The 22,147-nt window shown below is 34.2% G+C and overlaps 2 protein-coding genes across 2 annotated transcripts in view; both read right to left on the bottom strand.

Annotated features, from left to right (window-relative positions):
• Positions 1-6: 6 nt before the first annotated feature.
• Positions 7-5,885, bottom strand: LOC106880119 (uncharacterized). The gene is made up of 2 exons (XM_089341941.1): positions 5,090-5,885; positions 7-3,630 (listed from the first exon to the last, which is right to left on the bottom strand). Exon 2 carries the CDS (start codon positions 3,312-3,314, stop codon positions 438-440), a length of 2,877 nt encoding a protein of 958 aa, XP_089198067.1. The 5' UTR covers positions 3,315-3,630; positions 5,090-5,885; the 3' UTR covers positions 7-437.
• A 1,906-nt stretch (positions 5,886-7,791) lies between these two features.
• Positions 7,792-22,147, bottom strand: part of LOC106880118 (uncharacterized) — a 21,221-nt gene continuing 6,865 nt past the window's right edge. The window contains exons 2-3 of the mRNA XM_052976216.2: positions 16,207-17,899; positions 7,792-10,109 (exon numbers count right to left, since the gene is read on the bottom strand). Of these exons, the coding sequence (XP_052832176.2) occupies positions 9,081-10,109; positions 16,207-17,580 (2,403 nt within the window). The 5' untranslated portion in view covers positions 17,581-17,899 and the 3' untranslated portion in view covers positions 7,792-9,080. The remainder of the gene's footprint in view (positions 10,110-16,206; positions 17,900-22,147) is intronic.

Below are 22,147 nucleotides of genomic sequence, written 5' to 3' on the forward strand. Positions count from 1 at the left end.
ACAATATAAAAGCATCATGGTTTTTATTTTGTAAAAATGTTTCAGATGAGTTAAGTTATTTCTATCCATACGAGAATGACTTGCCACTGATATTGGAGTGAAATGGTTTCTTGCCTGTACAATCATACCTGTGAGTAGTTAAGGTATTTCCATGAGAGAATAATTTACCACAGATATCGTAATTAAATTGATTCAACACTTGTGTGAATGTTTGTTACTATCAAAGTGAAAACAAAAAGGAAAAAAGCTCTACTTCATGTCTTAAACAAGTCTTATGTATGGTTTGCTTTAGGGAAAATGGTTTTTGTGGCTGGCTGCCCTACATATCACCATCAATTTCACAGTATATTGGATGTCTTTTACTTTGGCACCAGCACTAGAGAGGCTGTCATGTTGCTGGCAACTTTAGAGTGCTGATGTATCTGTCCGTTTGTCACTCACTGTTTTTGAGTAGATGAGTTATTACAGATATCACTGTTATAAACTTTTTCATTAGAACAAATACGTTTGTGTTTAGTTAAAGCACAACTATGAGAAAATGATTTGCCACAGATGTCACAGTGATATGGTTTTTTACCTGTATGAATGTATTTGTGACTACTTAAAGCAGTACTTAAAGAGAATGATGTACCACATATATTACACTGATATGGCTTTTCTCCTGTATGAATGCGGTTGTGCTTAGTTAAATCACTATTTTGGGAGAAAGATTTACCACAAATATCACACTTATAGGGTCTATCTCCTGTATGAATACGTCTATGAATTATTAAATGAGCTGTTTGAGAAAATGATTTATCACACGTCTCACAGTGATATGGTTTCTCACCTGTATGAGTACGACTATGGACAGTTAAATGACTTGCCTGAGAGAAAGATTTACCACAGATGTTACAATCATATGGTTTCTCTCCTGTATGAGTGTATTTATGTTTAGTTAAGTGATATTTTTCTGAGAACGATTTACCGCAGATATCACATTGGTATGGTTTTTCCCCTGTGAGAATACATTTATGAACAGTTAATGTATTTCTACTAGTGTATGATTTACCACAGATATCACATCGGTATGGCTTCTCTCTAGTATGAGTGAATTTATGTTTAGTTAAATTACCTATTTCAGGGAATGATTTACCACAGATATTACAGTGATATGGCATATCACCCATATGAAAGTGCATGTGTCTAATTAAGCCAGAATTTTGAGAGAAGGATTGGCCACAGACACTACAATGATATGGCCTTTCCCCTGTATGAATACGTTTGTGATTAGTTAATCCACTAGCAACACTGAATGATTTACCACAGATATCACAGGGATATGGTTTCTCTCCTGTGTGAGTACGTTTGTGTTTAGTTAATTTACTAGCAACACTGAATGACTTAACACAAATATCACACTGATATGGTTTTTCTCCTGTATGAATATGCTTGTGAACAGTTAATCCACTTCTAGCAATGAATGATTTACCACAGATATCACAGTCATATGGCCTTTCCCCTGTATGAATACGTTTGTGAGCAGTTACTGCACTTCTAACAGTGAATGACTTACCACAGATATCGCAGGGATAGGGTTTCTCTCCCGTATGCATGCGTCTTTTGTGCAATGTTAATTGGCATGTTTGAGTGAATGATTTACCACAGATCTCGCAGTGATATGGTTTCTCACCAGTATGAAGACGCGTATGCTTTTTTAGAGCCTGACTGCTAGAGAACGATTTCCCACAGACATCGCAATGGAATGGTTTCTCTCCTGTGTGAATACGTTTGTGAACAGTTAATGCATTTCTACTAGTGTATGATTTATCACAGATATCACATTGGTATGGTTTTTCCCCTGTGTGAATACATTTATGAACAGGTAATGCATTTCTACTAGTGTATGATTTATCACAGATATCACATTGGTATGGCTTTTCTCTTGTGTGAATACATTTATGAACAGTTAATGAATTTCTAGTAGTGAATGATTTACCACAGATATCACAGGGATATAACTTCTCTCTTGTATGAGTTAATTTATGTTTAGTTAACTGACATTTTTGAGAGAATGATTTACCACAGATATTACAATGATATGGCTTATCACCTGTATGAATGCGCATGTGTCTAATTAAGCCAGAATTTTGATAGAATGATTTGCCACAGATACTACAATGATATGGCCTTTCCCCTGTATGAATACGTTTGTGTTTAGTTAATCCACTAGCAACACTGAATGACTTAGCACAAATATCACACTGATATGGTTTTTCTCCTGTATGAATACGCTTGTGAACAGTTAATCCACTTCTATCAATGAATGATTTACCACAGATATCGCAGTGATATGGTTTCTCTCCTGTATGTACCTGTCTCTTGTGTAGCGTTAATGCACTTGCATGAGAGAATGATTTAGCACAGACATCACATTGATATGGTTTTTCCCCTGTATGAACACGTTTATGAACTGTTAATGTACTTCCATATCTGAACGATTTGCTGCAGATGTCACACTGATAAGGTTTCTCTCCTGTATGAATGTGTTTGTGTATATTTAAGGAATTTCTATCAGTGAATGACTTACCGCAGACATCACAGTGATAAGGCTTTTCTCCAGTATGAGTACGTCTGTGAGAATTTAAATGAACTTTTTGAAAGAATGACTTACCACAGATATCACAGTGATATGACTTCTCTCCTGTATGAATGTATTTGTGTTTAGTTAAATTACCTTTTTCAGAGAATGATTCACCACAAATATTACACTGATATGGTTTCTCTCCTGTATGAGTACGTACGTGGCTAGTTAAGCCATTAGTCTGAGAGAATGATTTACCACAGATGTCACAGTGATATGGTTTTTCGCCTGTATGGGTACGTATGTGACCAACTAAGTGACCTCTTAGAGAAAATGATTTACCACAGATATCACATTCAAATGGTTTTTTTCCAGTATGGAAGTATTTGTGAGTAATTAAAGTGTGTATTCGAGAGAATGATTTACCGCAGATATCACAGTTATGTCGTTTCTCTCCTGTATGGAGATGTTTGTGAGTAATTAACGTACGTATTCGAGCAAATGATTTACCGCAGATATCACAGTTGTGTGGTTTCTCTCCTGTATGTAGATATCTATGTTCAGTTAAGTAAATTTTTACATTGAATGATTTACCACAGATATCACAATGATACCGTTTCTCTGGTATCTTACTTGTATTAATACATTTATGAGTAGTAAGCTTACTTTTCAGAGAGAATGACTTTTTACAGATATCACAGTGGTAGGAGGATTCCCCTGTCTCTTTTGACAATTCTTCAGGCAAATCCATACTTCTATAATTCTTTTATTCCCCACAACAATATCTGTATATTTTTTAAAATCTTTATCTTTCTTCCTGAGTTGATCAAAGCCTTTCCATGAACTGCAATATTTCCACAAACGTTTATCTCTGTTATCATCAGAAAAGGACTGCGATGTCTTTCTTTAATCTTAGCAAATTTAAGTGGAACTCAGTATCATCTTGTATATATTCCAGGCAATGATAGAGAGAAATGTTGCTCAGTTTTCTGTGTAACCTTTTTCTTTAAGTTTTTAAGGATTATAAATGTTGCTGATATATCTTTAATGTCAATGTCTCAGATAGCCTGAAATGAGAGAGAAATAGTCATAGGTATTAAAAAGCAGAGATTCAATAGTGGAAGTTTATAATTCTATATTGATAAACCATAAACTTTTACCCCAACAAATAAACTTTACATTTTGCTTTACTATTTAAACTACATGATACAAAGTTGTGTGGAGTTTACTCATTTACAGTCTACATCTACATCTTCAGAATAGTGATTGTGGATTATATCTGGACCAGTGTCTTTAGTTGTTGTACCTTCAGGCCTTACTCAGTCACAAATTTAGTAATGCTCTCAGCTCTTGGAATTCCATTATTTACATCAGGGATATTCTGCTCAACAGTTATTGTAGGTACAGGAGTGGCTGTATGGTAAGTAGCTTGCTTACAACCGCATGGTTCAAGGTTCAGGCCCACTGCATGACACTTTGGGCAAGTGTCTTTTACTATAGCCTTGGGCTGACCAAAGCTTTTATAGTGCATTTGGTAGACGGAAACTGAAAGGAGTCCGTCATATATATGAATATATATGTGATTGTGTGTCTGTGTTTGTCCCCCTACCATCGCCTGACAACAGATGCTGGTGTGTTTACGTCCCCCTAAGTTACTGGTTCAGCAAAATAGATCGATAGAATAAGTACTAGGCTTACAAAGAATAAGTACTGGGTCAATTTGTTTGACTAAAGGTGATACTCCAGCATGGCCGCAGTCAAACAACTGATATATAAAAAAGAATTTGTGACACCATATGCAACCAGAATGTGTGTGTGTGGTGCCACTGAAACGTTGCTGTGGTAGGCACCTCAACTCCACAGGCCCTCACAGTTAGTGTTGCTGCCTAAAATGCTGGTCATTTTGCTCATCGCACTGAGTTAAACTTAACCATTAAACAGGCTCTGGCTTGGGTTAATATCCCCTCAGTTCTGGGTCAGACAAGATTATCCAGAAGTGATGGGAAGAGACCAGATGCTCTTACCCTTTGTCCCTGGATATGAGGTAGGTGCCTCGTCTAGGATGTCACAGTCAAATTATGCCTCTAACTCTGAAAAGTTTCATTTAACAAATTCCTTAACGTAAAGGATGGTCCTCAAAAGTGATTTTTTTTTTCGACATAGATATAATCTGGATAGAAACATGAGGAAAAGAAGTTAAGGTGCATAAAATATACAACATTCACATTGTTTTGTTACATTAATTTCCGATATAATCGTAAGCTACAGGTAACTTAATCACATATCAAAGACATTTGCAGAAAATTTCATCAAAAAACACATTTTTCAGAAAATTATGGGTAAACCGTTTTTATGACGGGAGGGGTACATTTGTGTAAATATTTATTTTCACATTTATATAATTACTACATCTGAAAGCTATACCTTATATATTCTCTCTCCAATATAACTACTTACATCCAAGTAAAGCAATTCTATTATTTACATACATGATTACAGCATTAAAACAAACGTTTATCAGCTTACCATTTTCAGTTGTAAACAGTGAATCAACGTGTCATATGTTATCACCAGACTAAATAATTATTTGTCAACTTTATTCTACGCCAACATTCAAATTACTCTTGATTTCTTCAACAATAAAATTTCAATTTATCCCAATGAACGCGTGAAGCTGACTTTATGTTACCAGCCGCATTTTCGATGTCAAATATTATAATGGTAACGTCTCCTTGGAGAGTTGTAGAAGTTGGTGCTGAGTGCTTCTGGTGAAATGTAATTTTTCAAAGCGATAAAATATTTAGACCTCATGCGGAACTTACGTTTTAAAACTATTTTAAAGAAAATTTATTTAATTTTTAGAATTTGATAGTATATTGTGAGTTAGAAAACGCGGTAATCATTTCATCAAATATGATATAATAATTACTGTTTTTCCCTCTCTCCCCTCAAATATGATAGCCAAACCTACAGTGGATGCCATATTTTGGCGAAAGAAGATGCTTATCAACAAAAATTTGATAATCACCGCTTTAGCGTACATATGCTTATGTATAAATCGTTAATCCCGACACATTTTTTCTCTCGCCATTTCCCCGCCTCATCCTTTTCTGTCGAAGAGCGTATTGAAAACCTTTCCAGGTACTACTAAAGCAGCGCGGACCCGAACGCGCAGTCGCGCGTCAGCGCTAGCTAGTCGTGAGTGGTCGATCCTAACCCTATCCCTAACCTGCGTGTGCAAATGAATACGTGTTTAGTGGTAGGGTATTCATTTGCACACGCAGGTTAGGATCGACCACTCAAGACTAGCTAGCGCGGACGCGCGACTGCGCGTCGCTTTAGTAGTACCCCTTTCCATTCTCTCCGAGTGTCAAACTAATGAGCTTGCTTGTCTTTTGTTTTCTGTACATTTGAAACACACACACGCATATAGTTATATATCGTATTAAATGATAGTAGATGGATTTCGTATTAGACTTTTATTAGGTACATGTTTCGACCCATTTGTCTGGGTGTTTTCAGAAACCTCACTAAAGATTTTTTTGAGTTGGCTGGCTTGTTGTTATATACCCATCTAGTTCGAGAATGAATAAAAACAAAAAAATCTTATAGAACCGCAAAAAATTCAAATATGAACGTGGAATTAGTGGGAAAATGAGTAACTTCTGATTTCTTATTAATTTTTCCTTAACTGTTTGAAATTATTACATTGCTGACAGATACTTTTTTTTTAAGATTTTTTTCTCAACTTGGATCCGATTGTAATTGAGGTCGCTAATAAAATATCTGGATAATTTCGATGCTCAAAAATCAATATTCTTTACCCTGTTGGATTCGAAGTCAATTTTTCGCCACACTAATGTCATTGGGATCTTTTTTAAAACGGGGCCACATTTTTCATTAATGTTTTACGTAGTGTTTTTGGTACCGAAAGACTTTCAAACTTCGTATACTTTTATTTGCTTTTTTCATTTTAAATTTTCTTTTTCTTTTTCTTCGTTTTATTTGCTTTTTTCTTTTTAAATTTGCTGTTTTACCCTAACCCTAACCCTTATCACCGATAGAATTGTTTCAGAATCGTTTGTTTATGTAGTCGGCACTTAATGTATATCGGCTGAATGGACGTCAGTGATTGGTTGAAATTACAGAAATACGACAACTTTAACATGGAATAACTTAATGATTTCTTTTTTTTTAAAGAAGACTAAGAGAAAAAGATGTTTTATATGACACATTCTACCAGTGTTCCAAGTTTCAAAGTGTTTCGTTAATGAAAAATGTGGCCCCCGTTTTAAAAAAGATCCTGTCATTGTGACACCACAACTAACTTGGGCAGTGGACAGTGTTCAAGAATTGCAAAGTGTCATTGATGATGTGAGAGATACATAGAGGGAAGAACATAAACAGTAGGGGCTGCTATTGGTAGAATGAAATGGCATACAGGGGAAAAGTGTATGTAAAAGTGAAAGTAGAAAGTAATGTAGTAAGAGACAATACTGAGAAAGTGAAAAACTAAGTAAATGGGTCTAAGGAGGGAGAGTGAAAGCACAAAATGGTGGGGATTGCAATATGTTCAGTTGTGGTGCGTGCGAGTAGATGTAATCGCCTTACCTCGGTTTTCCTTTCATCGACTGCGAGTCTGTCTTGCGGTATCCGACCCTCGAAGCTTGCCCCGACCCGAAGAACACTAGGAATAGCAGCTGCTTCTCCCAAACCTAGACCATCGCTTAGCATGTCCTCTCCTAACCACGAGCCCTTTCCAAAAGGGCACGAATCTCGATCGAGGCTCCCTCTGCCCTTCTTCCTCTTCCGGTCAGCTCCCCAGTCACTGAGGTCATACCATATCACATAATCACAAGGACTGTGAAAAAGGTGGCATAGCCAGAAGATTGGAGAGGTGGGCATTACAATATGAACTGTGGGGAAGAGACAAGTCAGGGACAGAGACATTAACAATATGCTTTTAGGTCCTCATTTGAGCATAAATGTCTTTTATATATACATATGTATTAGTTGTATTTATAAATATGTTATATATAAGCCTTATATAGTGTGTATGTATTATAATATTCATATAGACATAGATCTATAAACACATAACTGTTAAGTGCAACAAGCAGAGGATACCAAATGTAACAGTATAATTGTAAGTGGTTGACTATGGTAGATTGAGAAGTGGTATCAGTAATTATTTCTGAATGTTTTTGAAAGAAATTTACACAAAACGATTTATAGTCATTATAGATTTTATTCCATCATCAAGAAGTTTTTTACAGTTGTTATGAATTGGAAGTAAATACAAATGCTGACTGTGTAGGTTGCTATTAATTTGATGGGAAGCTTGCAGGTCTAATGAAATAAAATATCAGTTAAGAATTGGGGTTAATGGTACAGACTGACCACCTTACATCAAAATTCCTAGTCTTTTGCTTAAGTCAGATTTTCTTTTGTTTGTTTTTTAGCTTGTGCCAGAATATATAACTTTACAATGTATTATAAGAAAATGGGGTGAAAATAAAGATACCACTACCACTACTGTTTTGTGCTTTCTTGCTCTTATGGCAATAACAGAAATCACTGTAAATGTTTATACATATTTTCTAGGCCAAGTCTGGAAATAGCTGAAATGCTTTTGATCTTTTTTTTTCTCTGAGCTAAAGCAGATAGTAGAGCTTGATGCAGTCTTCTGACTTGCCAACTCTTGTCAAACCATCCAACACATGCCAGCATGGAAAATGGACATTAGATGATGATGGCAGTAATTATTTTTGGCAAAACCTGGAATTAATCAGATATGCAAAGTAAAGAAAAATCAAATTGTTTTATGTACAGCTTTAACAAATGCCATGAAACAGCGAACAACTTGATCGTTCTGAAACACAATTTATTTTTATAAAACCAAATCAATCAGTAACCAATACAATACATATTATAAATTATTATTAGTACCACAAAAGGAAAAAAAAATGTTAAAATTAGGTTGTTTCATGTCTTAGATGAATTAGGGAAAACACTTCACTTCTATGCTCCATTTCGGGGGAATGCTTTCTATGGTTGGCTGCCAACCTATTACTGTCACTTTGACAGTGTACCGGATGTATTTCATCATGGAGTCAGCATTGGAGAGGCTGTTATGTTGTTGGCAAGATTTGAATGCTGATGTCCTGTTCTTTATACATAGATGAGTGATTTTGTTACATAGAATGACTTACTGTGAATATCATTGTAATACAGTTTTTCTTTAGAATGAATGAATCTATTACAATGATAGGGCTTATTTCCTGCATGAAAATATATGTGGCTAATTAGATCAGAACTTTGAGAGAAAAATACACCACAGATCCTTTGTTATATGGTTTTTCTTTTGTATGAATACATTTGGGAGGAGCTAATGTACTTGCATCAATGAATGGTTTACCACAGTTATCACAGTGATACAGTCTCTCTCTTGTATGAAACCAGTGGTATGGTTTTTACTTTGAATGAATTACACACACATATCTCAGAGATATGGTTTTTACCCTGTATGAATACGTTTGTGAAACTTTAATGTGGTTTTATAGGTGAATGACTTATCACAGATATCACAGTGATATGGTCTTTCCCCTGTATGAATACGTCTGTGAACTGTTAATTGACTTCCAGCAGGGAATGATTTACCACAGATATCACAGCGATATGGTTTCTCTCCTGTATGAATGTATCGCATGTGTGTTTTTAGCGTACTTGTTAGGCTGAATGTCTTACCACAGATAACACAAAGATGTGGTCTTTCCCCTGAATGAACACGTTTATGAATACTTAATGCACTTCCAGAAGAGAATGATTTACCACAGATATCACAGTGATATGGTTTTTGTCCTGAATGAGTACGTTTGTGGATAGTTACCGCACTTGAATAAGAGTATGATTTACCACAAATATCACAGTGATATGGTTTTTCCCCTGTGTGAATACGTTTGTGGATAGTTAATTTACTATTATGAAGAAATGATTTACCACAGATAACACAATGATGTGGTTTATCGTCTCCATGAATACGTTTGTGAGCAGTTAAATTACTACTATTAGTGAATGATTTACTACAAATATTACAGCGATATGGCTTCTCTCTCGTATGAATATGTTGATGAGAATTTAAATGAACCTTTTGAAAGAACGATTTTCCACAGATCTCACAGTGATATAACTTCTCTCCTGTATGAATATATTTGTGTTTCGCCAAGTTACCCCTTTCAGAGAATGATTCACCACAAATATTACACTGATGTGGTTTCTCACCTGTATGAGTACGTATGTGTCGAGTTAAGCCATTAGCACGAGAGAATGATTTACCACAGACATCACAGTGATGTGGTTTTTCACCTGTATGAGTACGTGTGTGATCAACTAAATAACTTCTGTAAGGGAATAATTTACCACAGATATTACATCTATGTGACTTTTTTCTGGAATGAATGCGTTTGTGCTTAGTTAAAGTATGTTTTTCAGAGAATGATTTACCACAAATATCACATTCATATAATTTCTCTTCTGTATGCATATGCTTTTGAGTAGCAAGGGTACATTTTAAAGAGAACGATGATTCTTCTGTCCCCTTTGGCAATTCTTCAGAAAAATTCATACTTCTGTAAGGATATTTTCACCGCTTTTTATATATTCCTGGATTGATCGAAACATTTATACCGCAATGTTTCCATGGTGGCAAACTCCATTGTAAATCTGTTCAAATTTTATTAGAATGAAAAATAATCTACATATTCCAGACAATGTAGAAGAGCAATGTCTCATTCTAGAAATATTTCACTTCTGTATAAAATCTTCCTTTTATCCAAAAGTGATAAATATTGATGCCAACGCCATCCAATATTCTGAAATGATATAGAAATAGTATAAGATATTAAAGATACTTAAAGAGTAGACATACAACATTGAAACTTAACAATTTTATATTGATATACATTGCTGCTGCCATGTTAAATGCATCCAGTCCACACATGACTTCGCTTGATTGAGATAGGGGTAAAAATTTACGTTGCCTTTTTTTTTTCTTTTAATATCTTACCAGTGGACCACGGTGTGTTTCTTCGGCATCATCATTCCAAAAAATGTGTTTAATGGGAGAAAAATATTGAAAAAACATCAATACATGTGAGCGTGAAAACAAAGAGTGGTCTTAGGATGTGTTAGAAACAACCGCCAAATCGCACACCTTTTCCCCTGAAAATATTTACATTTTTATTTTTAACCGAAAAGGCTCCTCTCATGGGTTTTTAAGTGCAAAAAAAATATTGACCAAAATCGGTCCGGTGTGGGATGGTGAGGATGGAAAAATCACCCGTCAAAACGGAAATTCCAACTTATGTGGTCTTCTTGAACCGATACTCCTCTCCCCAACCCTTTGGAGAATTCTATCCAATGAATCTCTATATACTCTGAATCTATAGCATCTAAGCAGGATTTGTTCAAAAATTTGTGAAAGAGTATCTATTTTCCTGGAAGTTATGAGGCAACAAAGTCGTGAGGGTGAGGTACATATCTGTAGTTATGGTAGAAGTTTTATCATCCATAGAAAAGAATAGGGAAATATTTTCCCCAAAATTGTTATTATTTTCAGTTTAATATAATTACTGTATTCTTGAAGAAAATATCTTTTACCAATGCCGTTATATATTTCCACATTTATACAATTACCATGATCAGACAAGTGGAACACAATTCTATTATTTAAATACATTACTACAGCATTAAATCAAACTTCTTTCAACTTACCGTCGGCAGATGTAAACAATGAATCAATGTGTTATGCGTTTTCACCAAACTACCACAGTAAATATCTCAAATGCTGGAATGAGATTGACCAAGGTTTAAATCCTCAGCGACGTTGAGTTCCTAACAAGCTCAACAATAAAATCGTGAGTGAAGCTGGCTTAATGTCTCCAGCCGCACTTTCGGTCTCAAATATACCAATCGAACCTTTTTGTAATTGTCTGTCCTGTTATGTCTAATTCTATGTACGATCTTATGATTATAATAAAGAATTTATACCAAACTCAATGGTAGCGTTTCCTTGGATATGTTATAAGGTCACAGGGGACGTTGAATATTTCAAGAGGTACGAAACATTTTCAACAAATTATTTTAATCTCTAAAATATGAATAGGACATGGCAGTTTAATAGACGCAAATTCTGAATTATTTCGAAAGATGTTTTTGCATTTTGCATTAATGCAGACATATAATTCATTTGTGATTGAATATAATAATATAAAGTATTTAAATTACAAAACAATTTGCCATGATATTTGAATTTTCTTATTGTTAAATATAATTTCATCAAACTATTTCTCTGTCATTTATGACTTTATGCATTTCTTATTGTCTTGTATTGTACTTCATATTCTTTATTTCAAGCAGATGTTTTTCTATCAAAGGCCTTTGAAAACAGAGAAATCAGTCAAAATATCAACATCATCACTGTTTCACCCATCTACATCCCCAGCATACTTACTGAGAGGTTCACAAGTCAACTGATACATTCTTGGTGATTGAGTTCATTTAGTGACAGCTGACTCTATTTTTCATTTTCAATGTCACCATATAACAAAATTTCAGTCCCTGATATAGTTGTAGTATTGGGATATTTAACAAAGATATAAGCCAAAGAATACCCCTGGTGGGGTTTGATTAATTTCAGAGAGAACTATATCAAGAAAATGAATATAAATACTTTAATTTCTTAATGTGTATGTGTTTGAATAAAAGATGAAGCTAAAACACTTTTCAGGCTAAGAACTCAGTCATCAGGTGTGATTCATTCTAAACTTGCAGAAAGATCACTCTTCATGCAGTTTTCTGCTAGTTGCTATATGATATTAGATTCCCAATTTGCGTAATTAATATTTTCTGATATGGCACATCTAATTTCCATTTGAATCCCATTATTTGTCAAATAGTCTTCACTCACTCAGTAAATAAATTCAGGGCATAATGCCAGAATTGTCCTCCTTCCCTTACTTTTCCTCGTATCTTTTTGAAAAAGATATTTTTTTACTGAAATTTTTTTCAAATACATTGAGATGGTACAGATTACTGCGACTCTACTGGAATATAATGTGATGACTAAAATAACCTGGGGTTGAATATTTCATGCATCTCAACTTTATTTCCTCATGCATTTTGATGATGTACATCACAATTATGTTGAAAAACAATTATTTTTGAGACCCTTGTGATCCATGCTATTTCTAGCATATTAAACAACCACATAGAGGATGGGCTACCTTTGAGCTCTTCAAAAGAGGGAGATTAAGACTGCAATAAAATAATCAAATATATATTCAGTAATTCAAGTTAACATTGCACTCAACTTTCTACAGAAATTCCTATAAGTCAGTTTTCAGGAAAGGATGGAATAGTCCTCAAGAGTAATGGATTTTTGGTTTTAAATTGAACTAATCTACATTAAAACATATGCAAAAAGAAAGTCTATGTGCATGAATTAATTTGCACCTGTCCCCCACACAATTGTAATATATATACTGCGTGTGTTGGCACTCCATCGCTTACGACGTCGAGGGTTCCAGTTGATCCGATCAACAGAACAGCCTGCTCGTGAAATTAACGTGCAAGTGGCTGAGCACTTCACAGACACGTGTACCCTTAACGTAGTTCTCGGGGATATTCAGGGTGACACAGAGTGACAAGGCTGACCCTTTGAATTACAGGCACAACAGAAACAGGAAGTAAGAGTGAGAGAAAGTTGTGGTGAAAGAGTACAGCAGGGTTCGCCACCATCCCCTGATGGAGCCTCGTGGAGCTTTAGGTGTTTTCGCTCAATAAACACTCACAACGCCCAGTCTGGGAATCGAAACCGCAGTCCTATGACCGCGAGTCCGCTGCCCTAACCATTGGGCCATTGCGCCTCCCCGTAATCTATACTAAGAGTTAGTGTATGGAATATGCCATTAAAATAAAATATTCATTCTTCAGAAAGCTATGACAAAACACAGATGGGGAGGGGGGGCAATGTTATGTTGAAGCATAAACAGAAATGTTAAAAATTACTATCTCACAGTGTAAAATAACTATGTGACAGTGAAAAAAATTAGTTGTGATTGAATCAGTTAACTCTTTTACTTGTTTCAGTCATTTGACCGCGGCCATGCTGGGGCACCGCCTTTTAGTCGAGCAAATCGACCCCAGGACTTATTCTTTGTAAGCCTAGTAATATTCTATCGGTCTCTTTTTGCCGAACTGCGAAGTTATGGGGATGTAAACACACCAGCCTCGGTTGTCAAGCGAAGTTGGGGGGAGGGAGACAAACACAGACACACAAACATATACACACATACATATATATGACGGGCTTCTTTCAGTTTCCGTCTACCAAATCCACTTTGGTCAGCCCGAGGCAATAGTAGAAGACACTTGTCCAAGGTACCACGCAGTGGGACTGAACCCAGAACCATGTGGTTGGTAAGCAAGCTACTTACCACACAGCCATTCAGTAAAAGAATTTTGAAATCTGTCTGATAAAATAATATATTAGGCTGAATAAAAAGTAAGCACCATTTTGAACCATGAAGAGAATTTGTACTGGATTTTTGCAGTTTTGAAATTTTTAAAAATATTGTTTTGCAATTGTCTGATAACACAGACATGAGTTTACCCAAATGAATCAATAAATTAACATTGATACTTTTTTCACTGATCTTACAATCTGAAATGGAACTGTCAAAGCGTGATATTCAAGCAATTTTGCTATTTAACTTTAAAAAAAGATGTAAAGCTGCTGAAACTGATCACAATATCAACGAAATATTTGGTGAGGAAATGACCAGCGAGTGGTCAGCTCGAAAATGGTTTAAACGATTTAACTGAAGAACTGGGCCTTGAAGATCATGAGAATAGTGGACACCCATCTGTCATCAATGACAGTCAATTAAAGACCACCAATGAGAAAGAACCATGTAAAACCACTTGAGAACTGGCATAAGAACTTCAAATTAAACAGAAAACTGCCTGCAACCATTTCCATGTGATCGTAAAATAAAAAAAGCTAAACAAATGGGTACCACACGATTTCAATGAAAATCAGAAAATGCGCAGATATGAAATTTGCTCATTGCTTCTTCTCCATAACCAAACCAATCCATTTCTCAATACTATTGTAACTTACAATGAAAAGTGGATTCTGTACAATAATAAAAGCGTTCTTCACAGTGGTTGGACCAAAAGGAAGCACCAAAAACCTCTAAACCTGAGCTCTTCAAAAGAAGGTTATGGTGACTGTTTGGTGATGTACTGCTGGATTCATTCACTATAACTTCTTAAAACCCAGAAAACTCATTACTGCAGAAATATATTGCCATGAATTTGCCAAAATGAACAAAAAAACTGCTACTCCTCCATCCCAGACTGGTCAACAGAAGAGGGCCAATAATTCTTCATGACAATGATCAACCACACATTTCACTAATGATGCTCTAGAAGTTGAGGGAACTTGGCTACAAAGTTCTTCCCCAGCCCTTTCTCCTACCAACTACCAGTCTTTCAAGCACCTCGATGGTGTCCTGCGAGAGAAGGAGTTCAAAAATCAAACCGATGCTGTTAGTGCTTTCAAAGAGTTCATCAGCTCCAGAACTCCAGATTTTTATGTTACCGGAATAAACAAACTTGTAATGTGTTGGCAAAAATGTGTTGATTGTAATGGTACTTACTTAGATGAATATAATTTCCACATTGTTGAAATATATTGTGATGAACTTCATGTTTCAAAACATTGCTTACTTTTTACTCAGCCTGATATTAAAATGACAATTTATAACAATTTGCTAGATATTGTAGACTTTAATTGCATTTTTTTTGTAACAGTTACATACTCCAAACCAATTAAAAAACAGCTTTTTTTTTATTATAATATAGATTCTCATAATTTATAAATAGTATTTCCTTTGAGTTGTATTAAGTTGGAATAAAATATCATAAATTTTATTAATTCTGATTTGAAGTTTTTTAAAAATTTCAGTTGAAATGTTATTCATGATACTTTGATCTCAATCAAAGCAAACCTGGGGTTAAATGTGTTAGCTCTATTTGTGTTGGAATAGGTATATTTTTAGTGAATGAGCAAAACTCAAAATGAAATATATAAACCAATCAATAATTATTTGAACCATAAATGAAAAATAAAAATTAGGCTCCTAGGAGCACAGTCTTTATAGATGGCTGCCCTGCATATCACAGACTCTTTGACAGTGAACTTAATGTCTTTTATTGTGGAGCCAGCAAAAGAGAGTTTGTTATGTTGCTGACAAGATTTTAAAGTGCTGATGTCTCTGTTCATTTGCTACCCACCTCACACAGTGTATGTTTCTAAGCAGATGAGTCACATGTTACAGAATATGACAGAAAGTGATATTTCATTCAACCACCTTCATTAAAAACTTTTCTCAAGCAAACATTTACAGAAATATGAGATTATAAATAGTGCATGTCAAAGGTTAATGCCTGTAATCTGTGGTTGAGTCAGAAGAAAACCGATTCTCAGAATGAATATATCTATGTTTAGTCAAATCACTATTTTGAAAAAACGCTTTACCACAGATATCACACCAATATGGTTTTTCTCCTATATGGACGTTTTTGTGAGTAGTTAAAGCACTACTTCCAGAGAATGATTTACCACAGATATCACAGCCATATGGTTTTTCTCCCGTATGAATGCGTTTGTGCTTAGTTACATCACTATTTTGGAAGAAAGATTTACCACAAATATCACACTGATAGGGTTTTTCCCCTGTATGAATACGTCTGTGAATAGTTAAATGACTTGTTTGAGAGAATGATTTGCCACAGATATCACAGTGATATGGTTTCTCGCCTGTGTGAACACGGTTGTGAACACTTAGATGAGCTGTTTGAGAGAAGGATTTACCACAAATATCACAGTGATATGGCTTTTCTCCCGTATGTGTGGATTTGTGTTTAGTTAAATTATATGTTTCAGAGAATGATTTACCACAGATGTCACACTGATATGGTTTTTCCCCCGTATGAATACGTTTGTGAGCAATTAATGAACTCCCACTAGAGAACGATTTGCCACAGATATCACAATGATAAGGTTTCTCTCTTGTATGAATGCAGGTTTTGTGTATTGCTAACTGGCTTGCCTCCCTGAACGATTTACCACAAGCATCACAGTTATATGGCTTCTTTCCTGTATGGATATGTTTGTGAACAATTAGCGAGCTTCTATAACTGAATGATTTACCACAGATATCACACTGATATGGTTTCTCTCCTGTGTGAACAAGCTTGTGTTTGTTTAAGCTATTTCCTTCAGCATATGATTTCCCACAGATATTGCACTGATATGGTTTCTCTCCTGTATGAATACGCCTGTGAGTATTTAAGTGAACTTTTTGAAAGAATGATTTACCACAGATATCACAGTGATATGACTTCTCTCCTGTATGAATGTGTTTGTGTGTGGCTAAGTTACATCTTTCAGAGAATGATTTACCACAGATATCACACTGATATGGCTTCTCACCTGTATGAATACGAATGTGGCTAGTTAGGCTATCGCTTTCAGAAAAAGATTTACCACAGATATCACAGTGATATGGTTTTTCACCTGTATGAGTACGTATATGTTTGGCTAAGTTACTTCTTACAGAGAATGATTTAGCACAGATATCACATTCATATGGTTTTTCTCCGGTATGAATGCGTTTGTGAGTAGTTAAGGTATGCATTTGAGAGAATGATTTACCACAGACATCGCAGTTATGTGGTTTCTCTCCTGTATGTACATATCTATGTTCAGTGAAGTTTCTTCTTATGGTGAATGATTTACCACAGATATCACAGTTGTATGGTTTCTCTCCTGTGTGAATACGTTTATGATTTGTGAGGCTACTTCTTAGAGAAAATGTCTTTTCACAGATATCACAGTGATATGATGATTTCCTCTCCTCCTTTGGCAATTCTTCAGAAAAATTCATCATTCTATAAATTATTACAGAACTGATGAAAGCACTTCTACAGCAATATTTCCATCAACTGTTGTCCCTGTTGGTATCACAAAATGGTAGCAAACTCATTGGAAAATCTCTCCAAATTTAGTTGGAATATAAAATCGTCTCATACACCTTGGAGGCAATGATAAGAAATGTCTCACTCTAAAGAACTAACTTTCAGTAACTCCATGATAAATTTATAGAAACAGAGTTGTAGCTCTTCTGTATAAAATCTTCCTTTGTCAGTAAATGGAAATATATATTGATATATTGATGATATATCTTTAAGGCCAAATATTCTGGTATTCTGAAATGATAGAGAAATAGTGTAAGGTATTGAAGATAATTAAAAAAAAAAATTAAGATTCAATAGTGAAATTTTACAACAATTCTATACAGACAAACTGTAAACTTCCACCTCAAGAAGTGAACTTCACTTTAGAACATGCTATTTAAATTTCATCATACAAAATTGTGTGAAGTTTACATATTTACAAACTACACACACCTTTAGATTACATATATTACAATAAATAATATTGAATATACATTATATCTAGACTAGTGTCTTTGGACATAGTACCTTCAGCACTTCTTCAGGTGCCTCTCACTGGAACTGAACTCTTTATAAAATCCACAGGGATACATTGTTCTCATTCCACTGTCCATACCAGATGGAGTTCTACTATTTGCATATAGCTGATTGAATACTATAGCAATGCAAGTCAAACTTTCCTGCACACACACTACAAAGACATCAGCTATCAATACTTTTTCTCTATAAATTTCCTCAAGAAAGAGTCCTACACCTGAAATATTGAAATACCAGGTAGCACTGCTTACATCAACATGTATTAAATTTTATAATTTGCATTGTTTTGGTTTTACATATACATAAAAACTATACTATTCAACGATTTGTGATACCACTTGTATGTTATACTTCAATCGGTGTGCGTGTGTACGTGTATCATTGCTTACTCAGTCCCACAACAACATAAACCATTACACCTAACATTTAATCCACGCTTATATTCACAATACCAAAATTTACTGAATGGAGGACAATAACATTCTCTTCTCATCACCTGTCACGGTTATGTAATCCCTGGCCATTCCTTACTAAGCAGATATATGACCAAGCACATTCCATCACAACACTGCCATTGTATATCTAAGAATACGTTATCTAGCGTCCAATCCTACACCTTGTCATTCTCTTTAAAATGGATTAAATGGAATATGAAAGACGTTTAGCTGCTATTTCAAGAAGGTTGAGTGACCATAGTTTCCATCCCATTGGTTCATTCTCGCGGTTTTCTCTCCAAATCAACCGTAGCTGAGCAGCCTATAATCAAAGTCATTTTCATCAGTGCTACGATAACAGATCGAACAAGAAATATTATGAATAAAGAGAAAAAAAAAACATTAACAAAATAAAAAGCATCTGAAACCCGTAACAACTAATAAATGCATTCATACGGAAAGGAAGCAATATCATAGTGTTATATGTTGTAAATCGTTCTTTGCCAGAAGTAGCTTATCTACTCTTCTACGTAATCATACACGAGAGAAGCTAGATCGCTGATGGCTGAGATAAATCCTTCCAGATGCTCTTACATTTGTTTTTCGCAATTTCATCCGATATTGAATGGGACAATGTTAACTATCTCCTTATTTAATGTGGCATCTCTGTTTTGAATGACCTTGTAAAGTATTCTAGCCAAAACTTAAAACAAAGGAAATATTTTCGTTATGTTAATACAACGTTCAATTAGTTTCTAGTTTTTTGTTTCCAAGTTATTTTTTAAGACTATTTTCAAAATTAGATATTACCATTTCAGTTTGAAGATATTACTGTGTGCGTGAAAGTTGGAACATGGAGATGCTTTTTTCACCAAACTGCTATATATTTCCAGTTCAATATTATTACTGTATTCTTGCCGTGAATGTGTTTTACCAATGTCGCTATGTGTTTTTACATTTATATAATTACTAGGAGAGTATTGTAGTTCGCTTGAAGCATTGTGTATTGTTTGTAAAGAATGAAAAGTTTAGAATGGTATAACAATGCACTATAGAACAAAAATGGACTATATACCTGTTGTAATTTGGTTATCTATAGTCCGATGATATTTCGGAATTACAATTCCTTCTTCAGATCTTCTTTGCTGGAGAGACTCCAGCAAAGAAGATCTAAAGAAGGAATTGTAATTCCGAAATATCATCGGACTATAGTGCATTGTTATACCATTCTAAACTTTTTATTCTTTATATAATTACTGTATCTGAAAGAAATATATTTCCCAATTGTTCTCTTCAGTATGGTTATTACCTTATCCTCCAAGAGAAACACAATTCTATTATTTACATACATTATCACAAGATCGAAAAAAAAAAAAACGTTTTTCAGCTTACCGTTTTCAAATGTAAACAGCGAGCTAACGTATTATACCAAAGTATATATCTAACTGTTAGAATGAGGTTTACCAACTTTATTCTACATCAGAATTCAAGAAACTGCTATTTTCTTCCACAGTAAAATTGTAATTTGTCACAATGAACAAGTGCAGCTGACTTTAGATTTCGAGCCGCACTTTCGAACTCATTACAACTATAATGAAAGTGTCTAGTTTTGTGTTGGGTATTTTCTAATACTCTTTTACTTGTTTCAGTCATTTGACTGCGGCCATGCTGGAGCACCGCCTTTAGTCGAACAAATCGACCCCAGGACTTATTCTTTGTAAACCTAGTACTTATTATATCGGGCCATTTTGCCGAACCGCTAAGTTACGGGGACGTAAACACACCAGCATCGGTTGTCAAGCGATGGTGGGGGGACAAACACAGACACACATACATATATACGACGGGCTTCTTTCAGATTCCGTCTACCAAATCCACTCACAAGGCTTTGGTCGGCCCGAGGCTATAGTAGAAGACACTTGCCCAAGGTGCCACGCAGTGGTACTGAACCCAGAACCATGTGGTTGGTAAGCAAGCTACTTACCACACAGCTAGGAGACATTTAAAAATAAAATACTTAGACCAAACACACTACTTACGTTTTAATAAGTTTCAAAAAGATTTATTAAATCTTTAGAATATGAATATTTTGTTTTCCCTGCTCCTATGGATTTCATTTTTCGGCCATAGATGCTCAGCAGCAAAAATTTGATAACCAGAGCTTTATAATTCCTTGCTTTGATACACCAATACACACACAAATAAAGTTATATATGAAGCAGCACCTAACTTCTATATGAGATGCTTTCTCAGGATGTATAACGCAGCCTACAGCGTTCAAAACAAAGCATCCAAGTTAGGTGGAATATGCTAATTAATATTTGTTAGAAAGCCTGCTTTCATTGCTAATAGCTATCCAGTCCGCTAGCTTTTGTGACACCACTGACTATGTAGACAGACTTTGGGTCTTGCATTCGATGGTTGGGTACCTGTAGCTCATGATTTGCAATTTAAGATGAAATCACGTCATACAACAGTCGCATCCATCAATGCGACATGAAATTTTCATGTCGGTATGATGTGTGCTTTTTATAGCACCTAACAGCAATACGAGATGAATTCAAAGTTTCTCAACTAATCTAAGTTGTATTTCTAATTAATACACACACGAGGCAAAAACTTTGGTTGCTTAGCTAATTTCTTAACCACATTGCCATGTCTGCATAAATATATATATATATATATATATAAAATATAATATGTGAAAATTATTCGGTTGCTATAATAAGACTCCAAGTTTTGGATGTTGGGGCGGAAACATGCTCCGGCATCTCGTCAGTTATCAAGGCAATCAAAAAATGCTATGACTAGATGCCAGAGCAGGTTTCTGCCCCAACATATGGAACTTGGAGTCTTATTAAGGCAACCAAATAATTGTCACACATTATATTACAGATAAATTCTCCAATTTACATAATATCAAGGTCTCATTCGTTCTTTTGTTATCTTACCATTACTATTTATACATACATACATATATATATATATTTATATATATATATATATATATATATATATATATATATATATATATATATATATATATATATATATATATATATATATATATATATATATATATATATATATATATATATATATATATTTATATATATATATATATATTTATATATATATATATATATATATATATATATTTATATATATATATATATATATATATATATATATATATATATATATATATATATATATATTATATATATATATATTTATATATATATATATATATTTATATATATATATATATATATTTATATATATATATATATATATTTATATATATATATCTATATTTATATATATATATCTATATTTATATATATATATCTATATTTATATATATATATCTATATTTATATATATATATCTATATTTATATATATATATATATATTTATATCTATATTTATATATATATATCTATATTTATATATATATATCTATATTTATATATATATATATATTTATATATATTATATAAATATATATATTATATATATATAATT

Source organism: Octopus bimaculoides, chromosome 25, assembly GCF_046866305.1.
Source record: "Octopus bimaculoides isolate indiv1 chromosome 25, ASM4686630v1, whole genome shotgun sequence".
NCBI classification, from domain to species: Eukaryota; Metazoa; Mollusca; class Cephalopoda; order Octopoda; family Octopodidae; genus Octopus; species Octopus bimaculoides.